Source organism: Vipera berus (assembly GCF_964194415.1).
Source record: "Vipera berus genome assembly, chromosome: 1".
NCBI classification, from domain to species: Eukaryota; Metazoa; Chordata; class Lepidosauria; order Squamata; family Viperidae; genus Vipera; species Vipera berus.
Genome location: NC_138202.1, coordinates 255,071,679 through 255,096,430, shown reverse-complemented (window position 1 = coordinate 255,096,430; position 24,752 = coordinate 255,071,679). Strand labels below are relative to the sequence as shown.

At 36.7% G+C, this 24,752-nt stretch overlaps 1 protein-coding gene across 1 annotated transcript in view; it reads left to right on the top strand.

Annotated features, from left to right (window-relative positions):
• CDK19 (cyclin dependent kinase 19) overlaps positions 1 to 24,752 on the top strand; it is a 92,575-nt gene that overhangs the window by 28,599 nt on the left and 39,224 nt on the right. The window contains 2 exon segments of the mRNA XM_081343678.1: positions 9,125 to 9,235; positions 19,813 to 19,953. Of these exon segments, the coding sequence (XP_081199804.1) occupies positions 9,125 to 9,235; positions 19,813 to 19,953 (252 nt within the window).

Sequence of the window (24,752 nt, the reverse complement as noted above, 5' to 3'; positions counted from 1 at the left end):
TGAAAGCTCGAGTACAAAGAAACAAAAGTAGGAGATTGGACACTGGACAAAATTTGGGAAGCTCCATCGCTAGCTCTACTATGGCATCTAGTAGCTGATATAGTAGCATTTTTCCATCAGATCCTTGAGCCAGCTTCACAAATAGGTTTCACATCCAGTTTTCTTTAGAGCAGCCCCTCTGGAAATCACATTAACCACTCTACCATCACTACTTTAGGATTATAGCTGGTGCCACACTTGATATGTAGGTGAGTACATCTCCAAAGGGCCACATATCCCACAGTGTTTATCAGTGTTCTGGTTATACTTGCCAGGTCAGTCCTCTCATATTTGATCTTGGATGAGAAGAGACTTATTACAGGCTAACGTACAGAGCACCAGTTTAGCATAGTGGTTTAAAATGTTGGCTTAGAAACCCAAAGACTGAATTTTAGCCCTCCCTTAGATATGAAAGCTGACTGGGTGACTTTGGACCAGTCACTCTCAGTCAAACACATCTCACAGGATTGATGATGTGAGGAAAATAGGCACAAGTATTATGTATGTTACCACTTTGAGTTGACCAAATATATATTTTAAAAGGTGGTCATAAAAAAAAAAGAACAAGGTAGTGTTAAGCAGCATCAGCAACAGCTGTAAGCCAGGATCACCAAAGATCTTCCAGGCTCAGGGCCCATTTGAGGAAGGTGGAAGATGAAATCAGTTGTAAACACCAAATATATCTTCCCCATTAGTGGCCTGCTGCTATCTCCTGTCGTATTTCCTTTTGCCTACCAACATAAAAATATTCCTCTCTGTCCCCGTCCCCCCCCCCCATTAGACTAAGTTCCCTTCTTGGTTTTCATTCCTCCAAGACCCTAAGGTCCATCCAGCATCATAATACTATATCTTAACCAACTAGCAATCACTGCATATTCTCAAGTTTTAAGTTCCCAATCTGATAATTTAAGGTGACATTTTTCTTTTTCCAATATTGTGCTAAATTTATCCTTGCTGCCTTAAACATGTATCTTAGTGGCACGTAATATTTTTGATGGAAAGTTTTGGAATTATGCCTAGTAAAAAGAATTATGGTTCAATTTCAAATTTTATTTTTTAATTTCTTTGAATACTGCTGTGTATTTCTTTCCAGTAATTTTTGAGTTCTTCCCATTGTTGTGTGGCAACTGTTTCTTTAAAGTTGTGCATCCATTTTGTCACACAATTTTTATTGTTTCTGTCTCTATGTGTCGTATCTGAAGTTATATATGTGCTCTAGTAGATGGTCTTGATAGTTTATGAGCATTTCAAATCCTGTCATTTTTCTTAAAAGCCCTCTCTCATTTTTAAGGTTATTTTTTATTCTTCCAGCAATTTGTAAGTACAAGATCCATGGCATATATACTATCCTTTCCCAAGTAGTCTTTGGTTTGTCTTTAGTCTTCTTGTGGAGTTTAGATTATACAGTATCGGCATGTGTATTTCAACTTTTACTTATACCTATCCCTGACATGAAAAGCATTTATTTTAAAAGAGAATAGCAGTGAGATTATTGCATGTAATATTTTTTTTCTTGTAATGTTCCATACATTTATCAAACATTGTCTTATAATATGTTTTATGCATGGTTTGAGATAGGTAATTTTAAACGTTTCTTAATTATTGCAGAAATAGTTTTCAAAAATGGAAAATGTCTAAATAGATTATAGAACAGGACTTTATCAGTTTTTCAGTCAGTGGCATAGATCATGTGGAAACACATGACTATCATGAATTGAACTTCTGATCTGGATAACTTTAATTTCCAGATTAAAACTTTATTGCTAACTCACCCTATAAGATAAATAAGCTATTACTATATAATGAACATTATAAAACAGTGAACGTCATAATGAATAATATTTCCAGTGCACATATGGATTACAAATATATTAATATAAGGTTAATTAAGTGAAGATAATATTGTGGGAATCTATCCACACACTAAGTTCTCATGTGCTGAAGAGTGCATGTTGAATTTCCTGAGTATAAGAGGTTTGGGAGGAGGTCCTGTCTACTCTGCAGATGGCACATGCTTTTCTAGCACAGTTCTTGTTGACCCCAAGTTCCTTTTTAATTACCATGGTAGCATATTGGAAAGTTTTCTCCAGGGTGTTATTCTCTGTTGTCATTCGAGCCTTCCTGACTTTGTTGCCACCTTTTTTTGTATTCTGCTATACATGAGATCTTGTTTTTGCTTTCATGTTCTTGGAAACACTTGGCCAGGTCCATAATTGTGAGAGCTACAGGAGCAAACACTTGCTATGAAATGTTGATTGGCTCTGATTAGCTGACCAGGGAGAGGGGCAAGTGATAAAATCCTACCCCTACTGCTGGTTATTGATAAAACTGATATAAAGGAATCATTCCTTGCCTTTTTATAGCAGTTAATTGACATTCTGGTCTTTTTGAGGTTATCTGTTCATTTTGAAAAATCTTATTTAGCTTGGTAGGGCCTGGCTGGATATGACATCTAGCATGTTCTATCTGGCAGTACTCAGTACTTGGTCCTCAAAATCTGTTCTTGATCCACCTCATCATTGCATTAACCATAGACATTACACTGCTTACCATACTTCGATGCATATTCTAGAGGCACCGTCACTCAGCATCAAATGATACAGACTAGCCTGCGTTCCTACTTCTACAAGAAATTCTGGATATTGGACTTGTTAGATGATATGCTGACAGGAATTTCATTTTTCTCTTCTGCTTTCATAACAGTAGTAGCCTATTACAATACTTGAAATTTGATTGAGTTGCACCGTGCTTAAATATCACTCATGGAGTTTCCAAATCCATGGAATTTGGTCCATGGAGATGTCTCATTAAGAAGCTCAAATTATTATCAGTAGTCAGGGCTGTTTGAGTGTTTGAGAATGGTCAGATCTTGGGTGGACCAGTTTATATTGATCAGCTATACAGAATCGTATAAAAATTCACCCATTTTGGTGAATCTTTGCTACTTGTAGAGGGAATAGGGGGCCTTAAAGGACAGAGCTACAAAGATGAGATAAGAGGAGTCTGAGCCAAGTCAAGAAGCTAACTCGAAAAAGCATCTCAGACAAAAACCTTCCTAGTTGATATAGAAATAAAGTGAAGGTGGGGAAACACCATCAGACTTGCAAGATTCTGTTACTATAACTGCTACAATAAAAGTAGTCATGACTGGTAGGGATTTAATTTCTCAGTCTAGTCTGCCTTGTAGGGGCAGCCAATACTACAATGAGGAATTGGTTATGTGCCTATTATTCTGTTTGTTAAAGTGGTCTTTGAATTCAACTATCTGCCTACTGCTCTCAGGTGGTATCATGCCAGTAATGATTGGTTTGTACACTGTTGTGATTATTCTGGGAACTAAAGGGTGACTGGATGCACTGTCTTAAGACATGTAATAGAAGGAATGGATTGAGATCCTATCATGCTTCCCAAGCTCTGGAAGATTCCAGGTAATTTCTGCATAAGCAGGATATCATTTATGTGAATTCATTGTCACTTGAAGAATCATAGTTACTGGCTCTTTTATTAGAAAAGTGTGTGTGTGTGTGTATGTGTTTGTACACACATACACACACTTTTACAACTTATTAATTTTTTAATTTAAGTATAATAAGTAGTTTGGAGACTAAGAGATCCTTTCATTTGTATCAAATAACGTCTTAAGCTTCAGGTGAAAATATAATGAAGATGGAATCCTAAAATAGTTTTGCCATGTGTGTGTGTGTGTGTCTGTGTGTGTGTGTGTATTCAGGCTAGTGTTGATTCCTGATGACTGTGAGGACTAATCAGTGCAGTTTTGTTGGCAAGCTTTCAGAAGTGGCTTGCCATTGCTTTGTTCCTAAGATGGAAAGAGTGACTGGCCCAATAACATCCAGCTGGCTTCATGCCTAAGACATGACCAGAATTCTTAGTTTCCTAGTTTTTAATATGTTATCTTAAGTATTACACCAAGATGACTGACTCTTCTGCTATACTTTTCTTCAAATATTTAAAAACTAGGTTATTTTAACTTTTAGTGAGAATTGTAACACATGCTGAGACTGGTTGAAGTTCTTTATTAAGGTCCCTAACCTGAATTCTGGAAGATAACTAAGTAAACAATTTATGTTTCAAGTAAAATAAAATGAAAGCATAATAACAAGATGCCATTAAGCTGATCAGAGAGTCTTGAGTTTTGCAAACAATGTAACCAATTTTTCCACATTCAAGGAAATGCATTATATTGACAGTTAACATAATAACTGTCAAATACCTCAAATAAATCAAAATTGCCTGAGTACTTTACCAATCTGGGAGTTTTGAAATGGACCTATAGCCTAATAGAAGGCACAGTATAACCCAGTATGTTTTTTTGATTCAGTGAGTTCTTCTCCACTAGTGGATAATCTTTGGTTATAAAGAATTTATGGGAAAAGAATTAAAACCTAAGGTTAGTGCTCCTTGGTGTTTGGGAATAGTTATTTATTTTATTTTGTCGGCAAGTTCACTCTGAAATGCCTTCAGGTAAAATAACTCGTCTCTTGTAGAGAAAGCCTAACTTCTGGCCATTAACTTTTGTAGAGTATAGTAGAGTTTCAACTAGAGTAGAAAAATGTATTTATGTGAAATGATGCTTATAATTCTTACTCCCATAAAGTTTCACCCAAATTCACTATTATTTTACCTGGTATGGGCATCCAAATACGTAGATTCAATTTAGCAACAAGCAAATATTGTTTATTTATTTATTTATTTATTTATTTATTAAAGGTTTATATCGCCCATCTCCTATAAGTGTTAATCCAGGAATACATGATGTACTTAATCTTTGGATTAGAAATACATCACTTGGGGATATGATATATAGCTGTACCACCCATCTATCACTAGAAGTTGTTAGAAACCTATTTCTAATCTTCCTGAGACTCCATAGAATAAAGGACACAATGCTAATTGTTTCATTTCCTTTATTTTAGCCATAGTATAATCCTTTCAAAAAATCACTTGCGATGCTTTTGTTTAAGAAGAATGCTGTTTAGCAGTGCCAGAATGTTTTCAGAAGTACAATTATTTATAGAACAATTCCTTTTCAAAATGCTTATTACTTATTATTACAGAATGCGGGTGTTACGTGACATGAACAATTGTAGCCAAAATGGGCCTCTCTCAGAAACAATACACAGAAAAATAAAAACCAAGTTTTTATTATATGGTCTGTGAGTTTCAAATCCTAAATATTATTTGCTCCTCTAGGAGTGGATAGCTATTCTTAATCGGTAGGATAATTTCTCTAATTAATAGTGTTAGTCATTGAGATTCTGGCTTGACAGCAAGTCAATTATTAGTAGTTTTACAAAATAGTCTTGTACCTCCAGTAATCTCAAAAACAAAGCTGTAAAAAAGTATATTATTTTGGGATGAATCATTTTTCTCTTTTTAGACATCTACAAATTAGGTTTTTACAAGCTGCATCTATTACTACGGTAGGTGCATTTTAACTACAGTTTTACAAATCTTACAAGCTGTGTTTTGTATTTCCATCTTCCAGGGGAGAAAGTTAGCAAAGTTGCTTCCCAGATTATCCCTTTCCAACTTCTGATGCTGTTAAAATTGTGCAAAATCATTCTCTTTCTCTGTGTCATTAAGCTGACTTGGCAGGTGACACAGGCCGTTCCTCCCCAGGCTCTTGTAATATCATCTGGATTTTGCTTCTAAGAGTTGCCTAGGTGAAATGGATGGAGACTGGCTTGCAGCAGTAAATTTTCTTTTGCACTATGTTATGTGACTTGGCAAGTAGCATATTAAGATTGAAGACAACATGAGATTCTCACAGGCAGATAATGGAGAGGAAGGGTTACAAGGTTTAAACAAGGCCATATAGTAAAAGCAATAGGTGATCAATATCATAATCTACTTAATATGCAGACATTTCTGTATTTTAATTTTTTATGTAATGAAAGAAATAAAATAATTGTTATAATTGATATATCCAAAGAGAATCTATCTTTAATCTTTGCTTTTCATTCCTTTTTAATAACCCAGCAAAATCAGTAACATAAAAAGCAAAAAGTATTTACCATTTCTCTGATTTAAAAATAGACTCCACCTATTAATCAACTACAATTTATGTCAAAACTCTGAGCTTTTTAATGCTTCTATGACAAAAGATTTATTCTCTCTCTCTATTGTTTTCCCTTTTATGAGAATCTGTTGCTTCACTGCTGTATTTTTTTGTTATTGCAGATTATTCATGAACTTTCTGAGCAATATATTTAAAATTCTATTGTAAATTATGTGTATATTCTGTTACAAAGATACTCTCAAAGGTTTACATCCAAAGATTATGGAAATACCCATAATGACATACCTAGTATATAAGATATTAATTTTGCAGTTTGTTTAGCATTTGGTAATTTTAGAAGGTCATGTATTGAAATGATTTAAAATCCTTTCAGTTCATCAGTGAAAAGGATAATTTTTGTTCAAGGGCTGCACTACAAAATGATGGATCCAATCACTTGTTTTAAATGTTAACTTAATAAAAGAAACATCAGATTATTGAGAAATGACTAGTTTGAAAGTAAGCTTTTTGAAGTTCACACTTGACTTCTTTTTAAGTACAGAGTACAATATATTGTAAGACTAATTTATGTTATTTTAATGACATGTATATTTTACCAAAAGTTTATAATACTGTGTTTGTTCTTAATAATCAGTGGAGCAAAAACCAGGTTGTTTATTTAATTTGTTCGTTTGGCATTCCAAATATTTGAAGTTTGGTTATAGTTATATAGTCTGAAGCCTGAAACACACATTCTGGAAACAGTTTTACATTTCATGTTGAAATATTACTTCAATTTCCATGTTCATTTCTACTGAAGGGAAGTACAAAATATAAACCAGCACAGGATATTTCTTGAACAGTAAAATATCTGAATGACTTATGAAAGTTTTACATATAAAAAAATTTCACTTTTCAGTTATCCCAGAGTAATGTGATGAAGCCAGATTCATTTAAGAAATGCATGATTCACTTAAAACTGCAATGATCCGCTTAACAACAGTGGCAAAAAAGATCATTAAATGGGGCACAGCTTACTTAACAACTGTCTTGCTTAATATCTATGGAGATTCTTGGTCATCTCCGTCATGGTTGTCTCGAAGATGCTTTTTCAAGAGGCAGCCGTGCTTTCTGCATGATGTTTTTTGCCCTGTGTCAACAGTGAAGGGTCACAGAACAGAGAACATCCTGCAGAAAGCGCAGCTCCACAACACAGTCCTTTCAGCAGTTCCAAGAAGGCTCCACACCTATTTGCAGTACTCAGGTGACCCTGAGGACACAACCCCCCCAAGTGGCCTCAACGACTCACTAAACGACTGCAAATGGCCAGCTGTCTGCAAGGAATATAAACCCTTCCATTCCCCACCATCCAGTCAGAGCTGAAGAAGCTTCTTGGATGAGTCAAGAGTCAGTTGCCTCTTGAAAAAAAAACACCTTTAGGACAGCTGTCTTGCTTAGCAACAGAAATTTAGGCCCCCTTTGTGATTGTAAATCTGTACTAATCAGATTTTGGGATAATGGCATCCCTTCAGGATAGAAAATAAAGGACACTTCTGATCATTTTTGCTAGCTAGTACCGACAGCTTCCAAAGGGACATTCAGAGGAAATCAGGAGGCTTACAACAAAATATACTGGTGAACCAGTGCCTTTTTGTGGTTTGCCTCATAAAACCAGGATGGATGCCAAAATCACATCGAAATGTAATGACAAGATAATCTGAGATGCAGGAGCAAATATTCCTTGGTTTTTGTTTAATATGAAACAAATGCAGGTTTTTTTTGTTAAAAAATGAAAGCGTATGTGTTAAATAAGAAGGTTTTTTTTAAAGAATGTTAGCTGCAGTTGCCATCTAGTGTATATTCACTATATCTTTGTTTTGGGAAAGGGTGCATGACTCCTGGCAGTCAGAAAGGGGAGTATTCTGATCATAGTCTATAGGTTGCCTCCCTTTGTTGAATCAGGAATCAATGATTTGTATGTTTGCTATACTCTTGCAGAAATAGGAGATATTCCAGCTATATATGAATGCTTTGGAGACTTTTCATGTTGCAGTGTTCTGAAATAATTATTATTACAAGTATTCAATATACGTATTTATTTTATCTGTTAGATTTTTTATCCCCATAGCGACCCTCTGAAGTAGGTTAGGCTGAAAGAAAATAACTGATTGAAAGTAACTTTTGAATTTTCACGTCTAAGGGTGAACTTGAACTTGTGTCACTCTAATACAAGAGCAAGGCATTAATTAATTAATTAATTAATTAATTAATTAATTAACATGCCGCCCATCTCACCATTTAGGCTATAACCACTGTTTCTTGTTTCTATCCATAGAATACTCGAAAAGGCCAACTCATATAACTCACCTAACTCATTCTCCTTCATTGGTATCATATACTGTTACTCAGTCTGAACTGGGAGCTATTGAAAAGGCTACCTTGTCTTTTGCCCTAGCGGCCACTTGAATCCCATCATAACTTTGGGTAGAGCATAGCTCTAACATACATTTAGAAAGGAAATATGAATGGGAGGATAAGAGCAACAAAGATTCCGTATTTCTCTTATTCCCATAGGTAATATGGATAAATTTTGATGGATTTCGGTATGTTGTTCTGTTTAATATTAAGTTTTCCATGGAAGGCTTTTGATAAAAAGAATCAATTCTCACATTTTTCCTGCTGTGACCCTCTCCTTCTGTGTTGCTTTCCCCAAGCCTTGAGATTTGATTGGAAAGTAGGATAAAATGTAGATAGTGAGTGAGGGATTATAAACTAAAAAAATTACTAGCTATCCTTCCGTCAACGGGAGCATTTCCTGAATAAAACCGGTCCGGATGTTTCTTGCAGAGGGAGCAAAACTTGCCTCCAAATATGCAATGGACTTTTTTTTTAATATCGTTTTCTACTAAATGGAAAAACAAGCTTTCTACTTTGTTCACAGATTGTTTCAGAGTTGTTGGAATGAAAAAGAATAATTTTATCGACAACGTCTCTTTCACTAATTAAAGCATTTTGTTTATTGGTACTTTATGGAAAGATTTATGTTATTTGTCTCTTTACTTGCAGCTTTTGAGAGAACTGAAGCACCCTAATGTGATTGCATTACAGAAGGTTTTCCTTTCTCATAGTGACAGAAAGGTGTGGCTGCTGTTTGATTATGCTGAACATGATTTGTGGGTAAGTTCTGAAGTTCCTTTTTTTTTACACTGGAATTATGTTATGTTTTAAAAGAAGTAAGGGACGCGGTGGCTCAGTGGGTTAGTATGCTGAGCTTGTCGATCAGAAGGTTGGCAGTTTTGCGGGTCGAATCCCGAGTGCCGTGTAGCAGAGTGAGCGCCTGTTACTCGTCCCAGCTTCTGCCAACCTAGCAGTTCGAAAGCACGTAAAAATGCAAGTAGAAAAATAGGGACCACTACGGTGGGAAGGTAACAGCGTTCCGTGCGCCTTTGGCGTCTAGTCATGCCGGCCACATGACCATGGAGACGTCCTCGGACAAGCGCTGGCTCTTCGGATTTGAAACGGAGATGAGCACCGGCCCCTAGAGTCGGAAACGACTAGCACGCAGGTGCGGGGGAACCTTTACCTTTACCTTAAAAGAAGTAACTACAGTCAGAATGGATTTGAAACCTTTGCCCAATCTCACGTATCTTAACCTATATAGCTACACAAAACATGTTAGGAAAGAGGAACCAGGATGAAATTCATGCATCTGTCTTCGTTATAAGTTGTATAGAAAAGTTTCATTATGAGATATAATCAGGTAGTCTCTGAAGATGCAGAAACGTTTTCAGGACTTTTAAAAAAAGTAACATAAACTGAAAAACTCCCCATTAGCCTTTCCTGAGAAGTTGAGATTGCTTTGCATTTATTTAAGTAATTAAAATCTTTAGAGGCTTAATTGTGTGCTCTGTGTATGATGTGATTTGGAATTCATATACTGAAAGCCTTACACGACCTTAAAACCAGGATTGGCTACAAAAAACAAGTAGAAATAGATAGAGGCATTTTGGAGGAGGCCCTAATGCCATTTTGAGATACAAAACTATCCACAAGTTACAGCCATGTGGTATCAGAACGGTTCTCAGCTTCATTTTCCCACAGGATTTAAGAGCGAAAAAAGCTTAACTACCTATGTGTTTTCTGTTCTCCTGGCTAAAGATCAATGTCATTTTTTTTTAAAAAAAATATATTTTGGAAATCAAATATGTAATTTCCTTCCGTAACTTAGTTATTAAGAGTTGTAGGCCAATTGTATCATTATATCATTGAGCTTGTAGGTTTCCACAGTTATAAAAGAGAACTAATTAATGAAAAGTAATATTATAACCATGCTCAGAGAATAGGCACTGTAAGGACCTGGGTGTGTCTAGAACAGGACTAGGCAGAGCTACACTTCAGTAATAACTCTGGTTTTATTCAAACCCTGAGGAGTTTTTTGTCTCATGGGGGAGAAATAGGTATATAAATTCAGATTTTAAATGCAACGATACCAAGAATGTATTTTACCCATCAGAACTAAATGAAGTTCACAGTTCTTTCACAAAGAGATATGCATTTAGTAATTCCTCCTCTAATTTTTTTCATTTGAACTGGTGTACACATTCAAGATTCCAAGATGTATATGCCTTGGGTCACTTGTAAAATTTAAACTTTTGGTGTTAGCCTTTCCCAAGGCATCAACTTCTCCCAGCCACTGAAATTTCTTTTCCAGTGGATTGTTTGTAGTGGACTTGTAAACTATTGTCAGGATTTTTTTTGCCACGGGAAATGATATTGAGATCTTTTTGATAGCAATTATAAATAATTAATTTCTCCTTCTATTTAAAAGATTCGCATGTGATTGGGTTTTCCTGTATTTTTCCTCAGTGGAGCAAATTTCCAGCTGAAGGGAGAAATTGACATTGTGTCTCACTCCAATACCTCTGGTCTGCAATCCAGTTTGAGAAAGCAAGTGGCTGCTTTTGTGAAGAAACAAAAATGTTAGCCAGCTTTCTCATTTGTCTTCCAGTTTGGCCTCAGAAAGTGCTTTAGAATTAAAGGTTTTGAAAGCTCTGAGCTATATGCTGGCAGCTGCCGTATAACTCAGATGTGATCTTGAAGATCATGTAAGAAAGAACTCATTCAGATTTCAACTGTAAGCTAGGATTTTATATGTGCAATTAGTGTGATGTTTTTGAACTATTACATTTAATATGAAATGAAATATCTGCCTTTTTGCAGCATGTTGTGATAGGTTTCATAGGGAAGTATTCCTCTTCTCTTTTTGCCGGATCAGTTCAAGCTATGCTTAATGAATATTAAATTAACATGAAAGTTAGATCTGCTAGAGACAAATTACTGTGTTGCTTAAACAGTATGATGAAAACTCATTATGAAACCCGTGAGTAATACTTTACTGTCAAGAAAATTATGTGTATAAACTGTTCCAACCAAAGAGAAACTTGGGTGAAAATGATATAAAGTGATGAGACTTCATGCTATTGCATGTGCCATATAATTTAATTGGAGAGTCTTGTTCTTATAGTTTTACTAACTTTGCATCCGCTCTGGAAGCTTTCTCCATCACAGTTAATTACACCAAGAGCAAATGTACACGTCATAGCTCAAAAGTGCCATAGTCTCATTATGAAAAGCTTCATTTGATATGCACAAAACTTTATCTCTGTGTTTTAGTTGTTTGCTTTTAAAAGCAGCTACAGAAGAATGTATTGCCGCTATAATAGGAAGCATGTTTAATAATCCAGTGTGCAGTTCTTGCCACCTGAATACTGCATGCTTTGTTTGAAAGAGGACCATCTGACAATAGTTTTGTAGGGGCACTCTTTCTTGTTGATTGTCTGTTGTAAAGTCATAATGCAAAGTGTACATTCTTCCTAATATGCTCCCTAGCTTCCAGTGTCTCGATACGTGCAATACACCATTATCACAAATTCCTAGGCTAATATCATTTCATACAAATGGTGCCAATATTTGCATGCGTTTGTACTGTGGGTGTTTTTTGTTGTTGTTGTTGTTCACTTTCTAGTAGTTTTGAAATAAAGCATGCAACTCGTTAAAAAGTTATATATTTCCCATTCCAATTGTTAGAATAATGACCACTTCACATTTACCTGGATTGTTCAGGGAGCCACTTCCTGCATGGTATGTTCCCATGCAATTTTGTTATACAACACAAACCAGATGAACGGGATGTATCCTGCTGTTCCTTCCCAACCAAATATTTTTCTACCGCTTGGCTGCGAAGTAGCCACAAGAATTGACCTTGCCTGTTTGATTCTTGGAATGTTCTATATTAAGGGCTCTCATTCAATGGAGTAAATATAAATTGGTCATTTCCACAACCCTTCACTTTCTCTAGTGCAACTTTTCTTGTTCTTTTGTTTTTGCACAGGAACAATTAATCATCTCTTGAAACCTAGAAGTCAGCAACATTATTGCTCTCCAAATAGATTTCTTTCTCTCTCGTCTCTCTCTCCCTCTCCCTCCCTCCCTCTCCCTCTCTTTCAATGAAGTGTAGAAAGCAGTCGCACTGGTTTAACATTGAGTAATCGTGTACCACTGTGAGCAAGAGATTTTTTTTAAAATGATAACTTGGGGCTAGTGAAGAACTTTAATCGAAATGAAATATGAAGAAAATGTTGTCCTGGAGATAGCTGCCGGATTTTGAACCCATGCAATTTTTTTCTTGCTGTACAGAATTGAAAACTATTTAATGTGCTTTTCTAGCATTTGGTGATGGCCCAAATTAATATCCTTCGTGGTCTGAATAGCTCCCCCTCTCAATTATCCTAAGCATCTCTCCATATTTCCCCATTGTCTTTTTTGCTCACTCCCAACTTTGTCTCTTTCCATGCTGCCTCTTACACTTGGAACAGCCTCCCAGTCAACGTATGTAAAGCTCTCCTCCTTCAAAAAACAGTGTTGAATTCCACATGCTCAGGAGCATATTTCTTTTGTTCACACCATAACATTCTCTGTGTTCTACTAGTTTATATGCTTCATTCTAAAAACTTTTTATAGCATTTAAACTTTATAGGACAGAGAAGATGATAGCCTAGAGGGGTTATTCTTTTATACTTGGTACTGAGAGCCAGCATGGTATAGCCAGTAAAGGTGTGGGGAGACCCCAATTTAAATCTTGAACAAGTCATTAGAAGTCATTGATTTGCCTTGGAGCAAACATAATTTCTCGTTTCACATTTTTCCTCTTATAGTATACAGATTAAAATGTTAACTAATTTATTGTCAGGGTAAACCTAACCCAGAATTTGCAGGACCAAATTCTGTGTCAAAAGATAATTTCCCTATGTGGCCATTAATATTGATGGGTTGATATTTATCGTTCTCCAGAAAACCCTTTCCTGTATGAGTGTTAGGAAGTTAATTAGTTATGTACTGAGAAATCAGTTGGAGCATCTTCATAGTTTTCATATAGTAACTCTGCCGTCCGTTTCCCTTCCCAACTCAGAAGAGAGTTATAATGTTGCAAAAACTTTGGGCTGCCTACCACCATTGTGCCTTCCAGATTGGGAGCAGGACTAATACCAAAACAGCAAAGGCATATTTGGTGGGTGAAGATATTGAATGAAAACATGGCATTTGTAACATTCATCAATTTTATGATGAATGTTTTATGTTTTATGTTTTATGATGAATGATTTATGTTTTAGGGGCAAGCATTCTCTTCATTTCTTGATATCTATATCAATAATATTTTAAGGAATTATTTTGCTAGATAAATATTCATTTGTTGGAAGGATGTTGTTATGCATTGACTTTTCCTATTATTATGGTTACATACCAATTTAATTGGAGAAAAAAATCTCTCATTTGTAGTACTGCCATTTGTCTTTCTGTTGATGTGTGTCAACAAGACAAACAATACTTGTTTTGGCTTTAATTCATTATTAATCCATGGGGCTCTTTTGTGTGTATTGAATTAGCAACTTATGTGATAAGCAATAACTGAAATAATTTTGCTTTTCAACATTCCTTTTTTGGAAGTTGTAGGTTGGGGTCCTTCAGATTCCTTTTCTATAAAGACTCTGTATTGTGGATAGCTTGTGCTTCTTCACTTCAGTCCTTAAGAATGTTATTCAGTCCTTAAAATCTCGATGGGTGTATCAAAGTCATATTATTCCCCTGGGTTTATTTAAGTCTAGTGCAGATGTAATTCTGACTTTCTGCTAACCATCATTTGCAAATTAGCCTCAAATTGACATTTTTCTTCTCATTACTCATTCATACTTTCATATACATTTTCCCATCCCTTTCCTTGACAATTTTAATAAAGTTTTGCATTACATTTGTCATGGATAGTAACCATCTAGTTGTGATGTCCTTGATGTTCTTTCAGCTTGGTTGTTTGCCTACAAATGTTTTGTTATCTAACTAGGTAGCACCATCAGTGCAAGTGGGTGCAGGGTTTGATTCTTGTTTATATACATTGCTTGCCCTGCCAGTTTTGGTGGGGATATGGTTTTCTCCTTGATAATTTCTTGATTAGGGTATTGTTTCCTGCTTGCTTGCTTGTTTCCCCTAGTGTTAATCCTTGATTATCTGGGTGATGGCTGCTGGAGAGGATATTCTGCTTTTTTAAAAATTTTCTTCATTTTTTTGTCTCTTTTGAATGGTGAATAAATATGGTTTACTAATGATCTCAGTTCGAATCCAAGGCAAACCATTCAGTGTTACAGTAGTCCAAATCTATGCCCCAACCACCGGTGCTGAAGAGGATGAAATTGACCGGTTCTATGAAGCCCTACAGCACCTTATAGAACTAACACCAAAAAAGCCCTAATAAGCAGGCATATACATAGAATGAAGGCTATTGATAAGCACATTGATTTGTGCTTTAAATTGTAAGCCACCCTGAGTCTTCTGAGAAGGGCGGGATATAAATGGGATAAAAAAAAATATGATGTCCTTATCATCATGGGGGATTGGAATGCTAAAGTAGGAAGCCAAAAGATAACCAGAATAACAGGCAAGTTTGGCCTTGGAGTACAAAATGAAGCAGGGCACAGGCTGATAGAATTTTGTCAAGAGAATACGATGGTCATAGCAAACACTCTTTTCCAACAACCCAAAAGACGGCTCTACACATGGACATCACCAGACGGTCAACACAGAAATCAGATTGACTATGTGCTCTGCAGCCAAAGATGGAGAACCTCTATACAGTCAGTAAAAAAAAAGACCAGGAGCTGACTGTGGCTCAGACCATGAGCTTCTTGGTGCAAAATTTAGGCTTAAACTGAAGAAAGTAGGGAAACGCACTAGGCCAGTCAGGTATGAATTAAATCATATCCCTGTTGAATATACAGTAGAGGTGACAAATAGATTTAAGGAATTAGATCTGATAGACAGAGTGCCTGAAGAACTATGGACGGAGGTTCACAACATTGTACAAGAGGTAGCAACTAAAACCATCCCAAAGAAAGAGAAATGCAAGAAAGCAAAATGGCTGTCTGAGGAAGCTTTGCAAATAGCTGAGGAAAGTAGGGAAGCGAAAGACAAGGGAGAGAAAGAAAGATACGCCCAATTGAATACAGAATTCAAGAGAATAGCTAGAAGAGATAAGAATGCCTTCTTAAATGAACAGTGCAAAGAAATAGAAGAAAACAATAGAATAGGGAGGACCAGAGATCTCTTCAAGAAAATTGGAGAGATGAAGGGAATGTTCCATACAAAAATGGGCATAATAAAGGACCAAAATGGCAGGGACCTAACAGAGGCAGAAGAGATTAAGAAGAGGTGGCAAAATTATACAGAAGAACTATACAAGAATGAGCTTAACGTCCCTGATAATCACAATGAGGTGGTCACTGACCTTGAGCCAGACTTCCTAGAATGTGAAGTGAAGTGGGCCATAGAAAAACTGAGCAACAACAAAGCTAGTGGAGGTGACAGTATTCCAGCTGAGCTATTCAAAATCTTAAAAGACGATGTAGTAAAAGTGCTACACTCAATTTGCCAGCAAATTTGGAAAACTCAACAGCGGCCACAGGATTGGAAAAGATCAGTTTACATTCCAATTCCAAAGAAAGGCAGTACCAAAGAATGTTCAAACTATCGCACCATTGCACTCATTTCACATGCTAGTAAAGTTATGCTTAAAATCCTACAAGCTAGACTCCAGCAGTATGTGGATCGAGAACTACCAGAAGTACAGGCAGGATTTCGAAGAGGCAGAGGAACTAGAGATGAAATTGCCAACATACGCTGGATCATGGAGAAAGCTAGGGAGTTCCAGAAAAACATCTACTTCTGCTTCATTGACTATGCTAAAGCCTTTGATTGTGTGGATCATAACAAACTGTGGCAAGTTCTTAAAGAGATGGGAGTACCAGACCATCTTATTTGTCTCTTGAGAAACCTATATGCGGGTCAAGAAGCAACAGTGAGAACTGGACACAGAACCATCAATTGGTTCAAAATTGGGAAAGGAGTCCGGCAAGGCTGTATACTGTCGCCCTGCCTATTTAACCTATATGCAGAGCACATCATGAGAAAGGCAGGGCTAGATGAATCAAAAGTTGGAATTAAGATTGCCGGAAGAAATATTAACAACCTAACATATGCAGGTGACACCACTCTAATGACAGAAAGTGAAGAAGAACTAAAGAGCCTCTTGTTTGCGGGTGAAGAAGGAGAGTGCAAAAGTTGGGTTGGAACTTAACATTAAGAAAACCAAGATCATGGCAACCGGCCCTCTCAATTCCTGGCAAATAGATGGGGAAGAAATGGAGGTAGTGACAGATTTTATTTTCCTGGGCTCCCTGTCAACAAAAGTGCGTATAGTCAAGGCTATGGTCTTCCCAGTTTCATTGTATGGCAGTGAAAGTTGGACCATAAGAAAGGCTGAGCACCAAAGAATTGAGGCCTTTGAACTATGGTGCTGGAGAAGACTCCTGCGAGTCCCTTGGACTGCAAGGCGATCAAACCGGTCAGTCCTAGAGGAGATCAACCCTGACTGCTCTTTAGAAGGCCAGATCATGAAGTTGAAACTCAAATACTTTGGCCACCTAATGAGAAGGAAGGACTCACTGGAGAAGAGGCTAATGCTGGGAAAGATTGAGGGCAATAGAAAAAGGGGACAACAGAGAATGAGGTGGCTGGATGGAGTCACTGAAGCAGTAGGCGTGAGCTTAAATGGACTCCAGAAGATGGTAGAGGACAGGAAGGCCTGGAGGAACATTGTCCATAGGGTCGTGATGGGTCGGACACGACTTTGCAGCTAACAGCAACAATATTTCTATGTGTCTGTTGATTGCTGAATTGTTTGAATGTCAAGCTTCCAAGAATTCTCTAGTGTTTTTGGATTTAGTTTGGTCTAGGATTCACATAGTTTCCCAGTTGAAATTATGGTTGACTCTATCCATGTGAGATTATGGGATTTTCATTTCATCTTCTGATTGCTAGTTGGTGTTCATGGATACCCTCTGTTAATCTTCTACTTATCTGACCTACAAAATGACTGGTTACAGTCTTTACATTCAATGTTGTAGATGACTTTTTTTCTTGTGTTACTTTTGGTTTACCTAGGATGTTTTAGAAAGCTTTGGTTGTTTTGTGTGCTATAATAATGTGTAGTTGTAACAGTGTATTGGTTTCTGAGATTTTTGATATATGGTAGTATTATCTTTTTCATAGTTTGTGTTGGTTGTGCTGCAGTGGATTGAGTGGTCAAGCACTTTTTTATAAAGTTGTGTGGATATCCGTTTTGTTGGAATATGTTATATAGGTGGTCTGTTTTCTTTGTTTTGGTGTTCTGGATTGTTACAGTGCATTTGTACTTATCTGAGTAATAGTTTTATACAGGTTCTCTTCTGGGAGGTTGAGCTGTTACTTTAGTAATGCAGTACTTGGTTAGTGGGGTTGTTTTTTGATAGTAGCAATTCCAATGTGCTACTTTTTTCTCTGCCAATGTGGATATACAAAATGGGTAATGTGTTGTTTTCTTCTTCCCTTGTGAATTTTATTTCTTTGAGTATGTTGATGAATTCATATATCTTTTTTAATTGTTTCTTTTTTATTATGAAGAAGAGTCTATACTTTTGGTATATCTGGGAGTGCTACAGTGTCTAGACACTGAATTATGCTCTCTGCTATAAGTCCTGAGTGTGGTGATCCCATGGGTGTTCCTCAGATTTGTTGGCACATTTGTTCATCAAACTGAAAGTAGATAGTAAGCAAAGTCTATGATTCTGGTATTTTAATCTTAGTATATTTGGCTAGGTTGGGTGTGTTGTGTAATATTTCTGCCATTGATTTTTTTTTACTATTTCTGGATTTCTGGATGTAGAGAATGCTGGGACATTGAATGAAACTATAATTTCATCTTCTATTTTAGGTCTTTGATTTTCTGGAGGCATTGTAGTGGGGGAGTTGATGGAATATTCACTCCTCTCTGTGAGGTGTCCAAGCTCTTTTATAAGTTCTTTGGCTGCGTTTCATGTTAGGATTCCTGGGAATTATACATTTGGACAAAGAGATATGTTGCACTTGTATATTTTGGGGCATTCTGCCACACTGCAAGCAAACAGCCAGGCTCAGAGAGCACCAGAACTACATTGTTCAACTTTGAGCTACATATATTTTCTTCGATTGGAATCATCTAATCCAACCATCCATTGGAATATGAAATAAATTGATAGAATCTTATCTGATTCTCATACATACAGGATTAAGTGATATGAGTTAGTAGCATCTGCACAGATGTAAATTAAATTTAATTGAAAAATGACCAATCAAGGGGGATTTCATGTTGGAGATAGAATGAAGAATGGGCATTCCGGGGTTTGTTTCCAGTTTGAAAAGTTCATTTTGGAAAAAGCTCCAGATATTTCTTCATTGGAATTCAGAAATAAAGGAGGTATTGTCCAGAAGAGTGAAGAGACTGCATCTTATTATCCAATGTTTCTTAGCTGAGTTTTTGCACTGGAAAAATTGTTCTAGTTTACTACATTATAATGTATGGATCATATTAGAGTTTTCTGTTAGCACTGATGTGCTGCCAACATTTTTCCAAATATCTAGAAAAATATGCATTACTGTTTTCATACCCTGGAGAGCCCATTTCTGACTTGAAAAGGGTGCCTTGGGTTTGAAACGGATTTTGAATGCAAGATCAGTCAAAAGCCTAGAAGCCTTCCCAAACTTTCAGACTACAATGAATGGAAATCCTGGAAATTGTCATCTATCATGCCCAGTGGGTATCCGTTTGAGAAGATTGAACCAAAGGAAAATTTAGGGATTTAGGGCCTCGTGGACTTCATTGCTTCTGTTTTCATTTTGCGTAGTTTCTTTTCTTATTCCAATTACTGATAAATGTTCAAACAAAAAGTTCCTAACCTGTATTGCTTTACCATCAACCTGTAAGGTAAGCAAAGCCAAATAGGCAAATTTGTCATATTTCTGAAATTTGTTCCAGATGCAGTCCATAAAATATTTCAGAGCTTTAAGTATTTATTTATTTATTTAAAAGGGTGTTGGAATTATACTAAAATGGTTTTAGAACTATAATTTCATGAAAATGTCATAAACAAAACCTGTTTCAATCCATGTACCTTTAAAGCTGAGGAAACAATGTGATGTTTCACTGTTACGTTTTCTTTAATATTGGATATAAAAAGCTCATACTGAATTCCATTTTTAGATTTCAAAATTAAAAGACTTTCATCTTTCGCAATTATTTTGTGGGGTTTTTTTTTACATGATGCTTTCATGTTTCTATTCTTTTTTGTTTCCAGCATATTATCAAGTTTCACCGTGCTTCAAAAGCAAACAAAAAACCCATGCAGCTGCCAAGATCTATGGTCAAATCACTACTTTATCAGATTCTTGATGGAATCCATTATCTGCATGCAAACTGGGTGCTTCACAGAGACTTAGTAAGTGCTGTGACTTTAACTGCCTACAGTTAAATTAAAGTTAAAGAGTTATATTTGTATTTCTTGTAAATTAAATAAAAATGCAAAATATTAATCTCATGGATTACTACATGTCTTCCTGACAATGTTACCGTATTTACCCAATAGCAAGATGAGCCAGAAGGTAAATGTGCTTGTTTCAAAAGGAAGAGAATGAAGAATAAATAGAGAAATCCCATGGAGTTCCAAGCTTGTCACCCTAGGTTTGCCAGCTTCAGCTGAAACCAGTCCTAAAGATTTCCTCCTTTCAGTATCTGTAAGCAGCTGATAGGCAGGCAGGAAGGCAGGCAGTCATTGGCCAAAAGCCGCACTCCAAAATGGCGGGGCAGAACAGCAACAATAACAAAAGATACAACAAAACAACAACTTTTAAAAAATCTATGTAAAATCAAATACCTCATTTATAAAGTTAACTGATCCCCTATTCCATATATCAATTATTATCCCCCAAACATAGCAGAAATAGCAAAAAGAAGAAAACAGGATGGAATGAGGTGAGGGAGAAAATAGATATAAATGGGAAAGACAGGAAGGACAAAGCTAGAGATGAGGTGAGAAGAAATAATCATCAGAGAAGAAAAGTCCTCTTTAGTAATTTCAGAATAGGAATAATCTTAAAAGGCACCCATACTTTTCAGCAGTGGTGCCTGCAACCATTTCAATCCGCTGCCATGTTTGTTTTTAGTAGCCTGTATATCTGGAGTAAGATATTGTCTCATTGTCAGTAAAAAATTTCATAGGCAAAACTAATTCTAGCAATAGCATACCGCTTCATAGTGTTTACAGCCCTCTCTAAGCGGTTTACAGAGTCAGCCTATTGCCCCCAACAGTCTAGGTCAGGGGTCAGCAACCTGAAACAGTGAAAGAGCCACTCAGAACCGGTTCCCTGACAAAAGGAAAAACTGGGAGCCGCAAAAAAACGTGTGTGCATGCGCGTACATGTGTGCATGTGCAGAACAGGGTTTGACTGAAGAGTGGAGCCAAGGCGAGATATGCACCTACCCTGCCTATTTGAATTGATTGGTTGAACTTTTTTAGTCCCACTTTTTTTTTGGACTGCACATGGCAGAAGACTGGGAGCCGCAGGAGATGGCTGAAAGAGCCGCATGCGGCTCCGGAGCCGCGGGTTGCAGACCTGTGGTCTAGGTCCTCTTTTTACCGACCTCGGAAGGATGGAAGGCTGAGTCAGCCTTTAACTGGTAGCAATCGACAGGCAGCAGAATGAGCCTGCAATGCTGCATTCTAACCACTGCATCACCACAGCTCATTTTAATGACATCATAGGATGTTTTTACCTACAGGTTAGTTTTAAAACTGTTAAAAACAGCTATACAGTCTGCTACATTTTACATCGGAAGATATTAAAATATAGCAGGGCTGTTGTACTTTTCTACTATTGTAAAAACCGCAGCTACCATTTTGTTGAAATTCTCTCAACTTTTCTCATAGTTTATAGGAAACAAACTATTGGTGACATAATTCTGCATCCGCTTAAATGATTCCTTAATAATATTGAAAATATTGTCTAAAAAGAAACTTAAAATAACCCTGCCTTGATCCTGCTTGGTGGAACAGAGTACAGAGGGAAATTCTTTCAAGGTTCTGTTACTGTATCCTATAATGATAAGGCAGAATATCATTAGTTCTTGTAGAAACTGTTCCTTGACCTGACCTACCTTGAAGGATTCAGAGAGTTGTAGTGTTTTGGGTATAGAAACAAATACAATTCCAGAAAAGACAGTCAAGAGAAAATTAATTAAATTTAATTATTAAAATTATTAAATTTTACAGTTGTTAAATTAAATTAAATTAAATTTTAATGTGTAAAAAGGTAAGACTTCCCTTGAATTTTCTGTTCTTTAAAGGACTACTTGAATAATTAGCATTATTACAAGGCCTTGTGTCTTTGAGCTGCCTTCTCAATCCGATGTTAAATGATATCCAGTTGTATACCCTGAAATAGTTACACTGCGGTCTAGGAATATTGCAGTAGTGGTAGAGTAAGTGAATAGGGAGTGGGCAAATGGGAGCTGCCTTTCAGTTCAGTAGGGAGAACCTAAACAAATTTCCCTCTAATTCATCCTGGTTTTAGCTGACTTTAAAGTCTGCAAAAAGAACCAGAAAAAATACAAGCAATGGCTATTCAGGCCTGTTTTAAGAAGCAGGGACGTTTTAGTTGTGAACTGTAGTGTTTGTGCTCCTGCTTGAGAACAACTTGTGAAGACTGTAGCAATCCTTGAAAAAAGCGCAAACTTATTGGAAAGCAAATGTCCCGTAGAATGTCCGGAGAGGACCTTGAGGCTGGAACATTCCTTAAGTCCTGAGAAACGAGACCGTATTTTGGAAGAGACTCAGACTCAGGCAGACGCTACCCCTGATACATTGAGGTGTAAAAGGCAAGAGAGGTAAAGCACAATCAGGCTTGTAAGATTCTGGTACTATACTCTTTCTCAGTAAAATATAGCTCTAATCTTCCTATGGAGTTGGTTTCCTGATCTGGTCCATCTTGTACGGCTGACATGGCCATCTTTCAGTTTGTAAGAGAGGTACAACGTTTTTCAAGAAAATCAAGAAAGGTGCTATAACAGGGATTGATAGGGGAGAAAAACCCAATTCTTTATAAGAAAAACAAAGAAATAATTGAAATAAGAGTCACAGAAGATACTTTGGACCATTGGAGCTAAGAAACAGTTTTCAGGCCTTTGTAAATTGAATTGGTTCAGAGCCTTTGGGAAAAGAAAAAAGGCTGGGATTGCTACAGATAGTAGAATCCTAAAGAACAGAGGGGATGCAAATAAACCCTTCAAGAAGAGCCTCCTTGTTTTGGTAAATCATGACTCACTACCAGGAAGAACTAAGACAGAAGTGTGTTCACTGGAACTAAAAAAATTTCATGTTAATTCTTAGTATTAAAATTGGTATCGGCATGCTTTACGGTAAGAAATACTCAAGCATTTCTCAAAAATGTTTCTTCAAGTCCAAACTCATTGCTCTCTATGGGAAATAGTAACTTAAGTTTTAATCTGAGATATGTGCTACGGATTGTAGCAGCAGTGCGATCATTCCCGTGACAGAATTATAAACTCTTTCTGTATGTCTATTCAGTATAAATTAATATATATTTTTTTCCTTTTAAATAGCTTTGATCTATTTAATGTAAATGTTATTTTGGCCATTTAGAGAGGCTATGGTGGCAATAAAAATCATAGCATAGGAGAAACATGTTAGATAGTCCCTTACAAAGACCACGTTAGGGGATCCATCTATTACCTCAGCAGAACATATCTTTATAAAGGTGGATGAAGGTGGAATGTATGCAGTAGACAGTTCATTCATTAGGAACTTAGATGAATTGGGGTAAGCATTTTTTTAAAAAATTGTGGTTAGCTTACCTGATATCATAGCTATGAGTTAATAGCAGGGAGGAAGGACTTCTGGTTGTGGCCTACGCTGACACCAACTGTATTTGAGAAATATAGTCCTGAAGTTGTAGACAATGGCTTTTTGAAAGGCATTGACTTACATTATTTAATGTCTAGCAACAAAATGATAACCAGCATTTTTAGATGACAAGAGAACTGAAGTCAGGGGTTGCTTGAATCCAAAGTCCCAGGCTGACTCTGCATGCCCAGACTAGACATTAGATCCTCACAGGGAAAAATGGAGTACGTAGCTTCCTATTCTTGTTCGGCCCTGTCAGAGCAACAAATATCTATATACCTATATCTGTTGCTGGCTTTCTTTTCGTACTTTTTTTGGTACTGTCTCCTGGTTTGTCCTTTTGTCCTGAGTTGTTCTTTGCTCCTAGCCTTCTGCTTCATCTCTTCCCATCTTTCCACACATTTCTGAAGCTGAAACTGAAATATCTGAAAAGTGATAACTGGAAGAGCAACTGAAGTGAAATCTCATGACAGCTTTTGTTCTGGATAGCAGCCTTATCAGAACCTTTTATTTAAAGTAGGTGTTCTGTGGGGTGCAGCTCTATGAGGCTAATTTTTAGCTTGCTGCCTCATGACCATTCTAACTAAACTGATAGCGCAGAGCTGTTTTCCTTTGCCTTCTCAATCCAATGGCAAAACATTTCACACTTGAACAGTAGGACAGCAAAAACTATGCTAATCTCCTGGTTTATCCTTCCTACTGTGCTGAGATTCCATTTGCAATCATTTTGTGAACATTGTTTATATCTTCTGGATAAAATATGTCCTTCAAGGGACATTTCTAAGAGCATTTTTAGAATTCTGCTCTGACACATTGTTGCTGACTGTGTATTTTAATAAGGTTCAGAACAGCAGGCACAGATAGTGAACCAATCCCACTGTTTTTACTAGAATATAGTGGTACTATTGTTACAATATTAAAAAAAAAGTTCTGAAATATACAATTGCCATGTGAATACTTTAATTTCTTAACACTTATTGTTTGGTGGAAAAAATGATTTCTCTCTTGCTTACCATTTTAAATTAGAAAGAGGTTTCCTTTGAGATTCCCACCCCCAGTCCAGGCAGAAATAAAAAGACACAAATTCTACAGGCTACCCCCTATAAATAATGAGGTCACATTCTTGCCTTTCTCCTTCCTCTTTTCCCCTAACCCTTAAATCCGATTTCAGTTAGCTTACAGTTCAATCAGATGGTCAAATCATATATGTTTCAAGTGTTAGAAAATACTTTCATTCTTTCTCAGAATTTGGACCTAGTTGAAAGAAGATAATTTTTCTAAATACTTTCTAAATAAACCTGACAAAACACCACATGGAC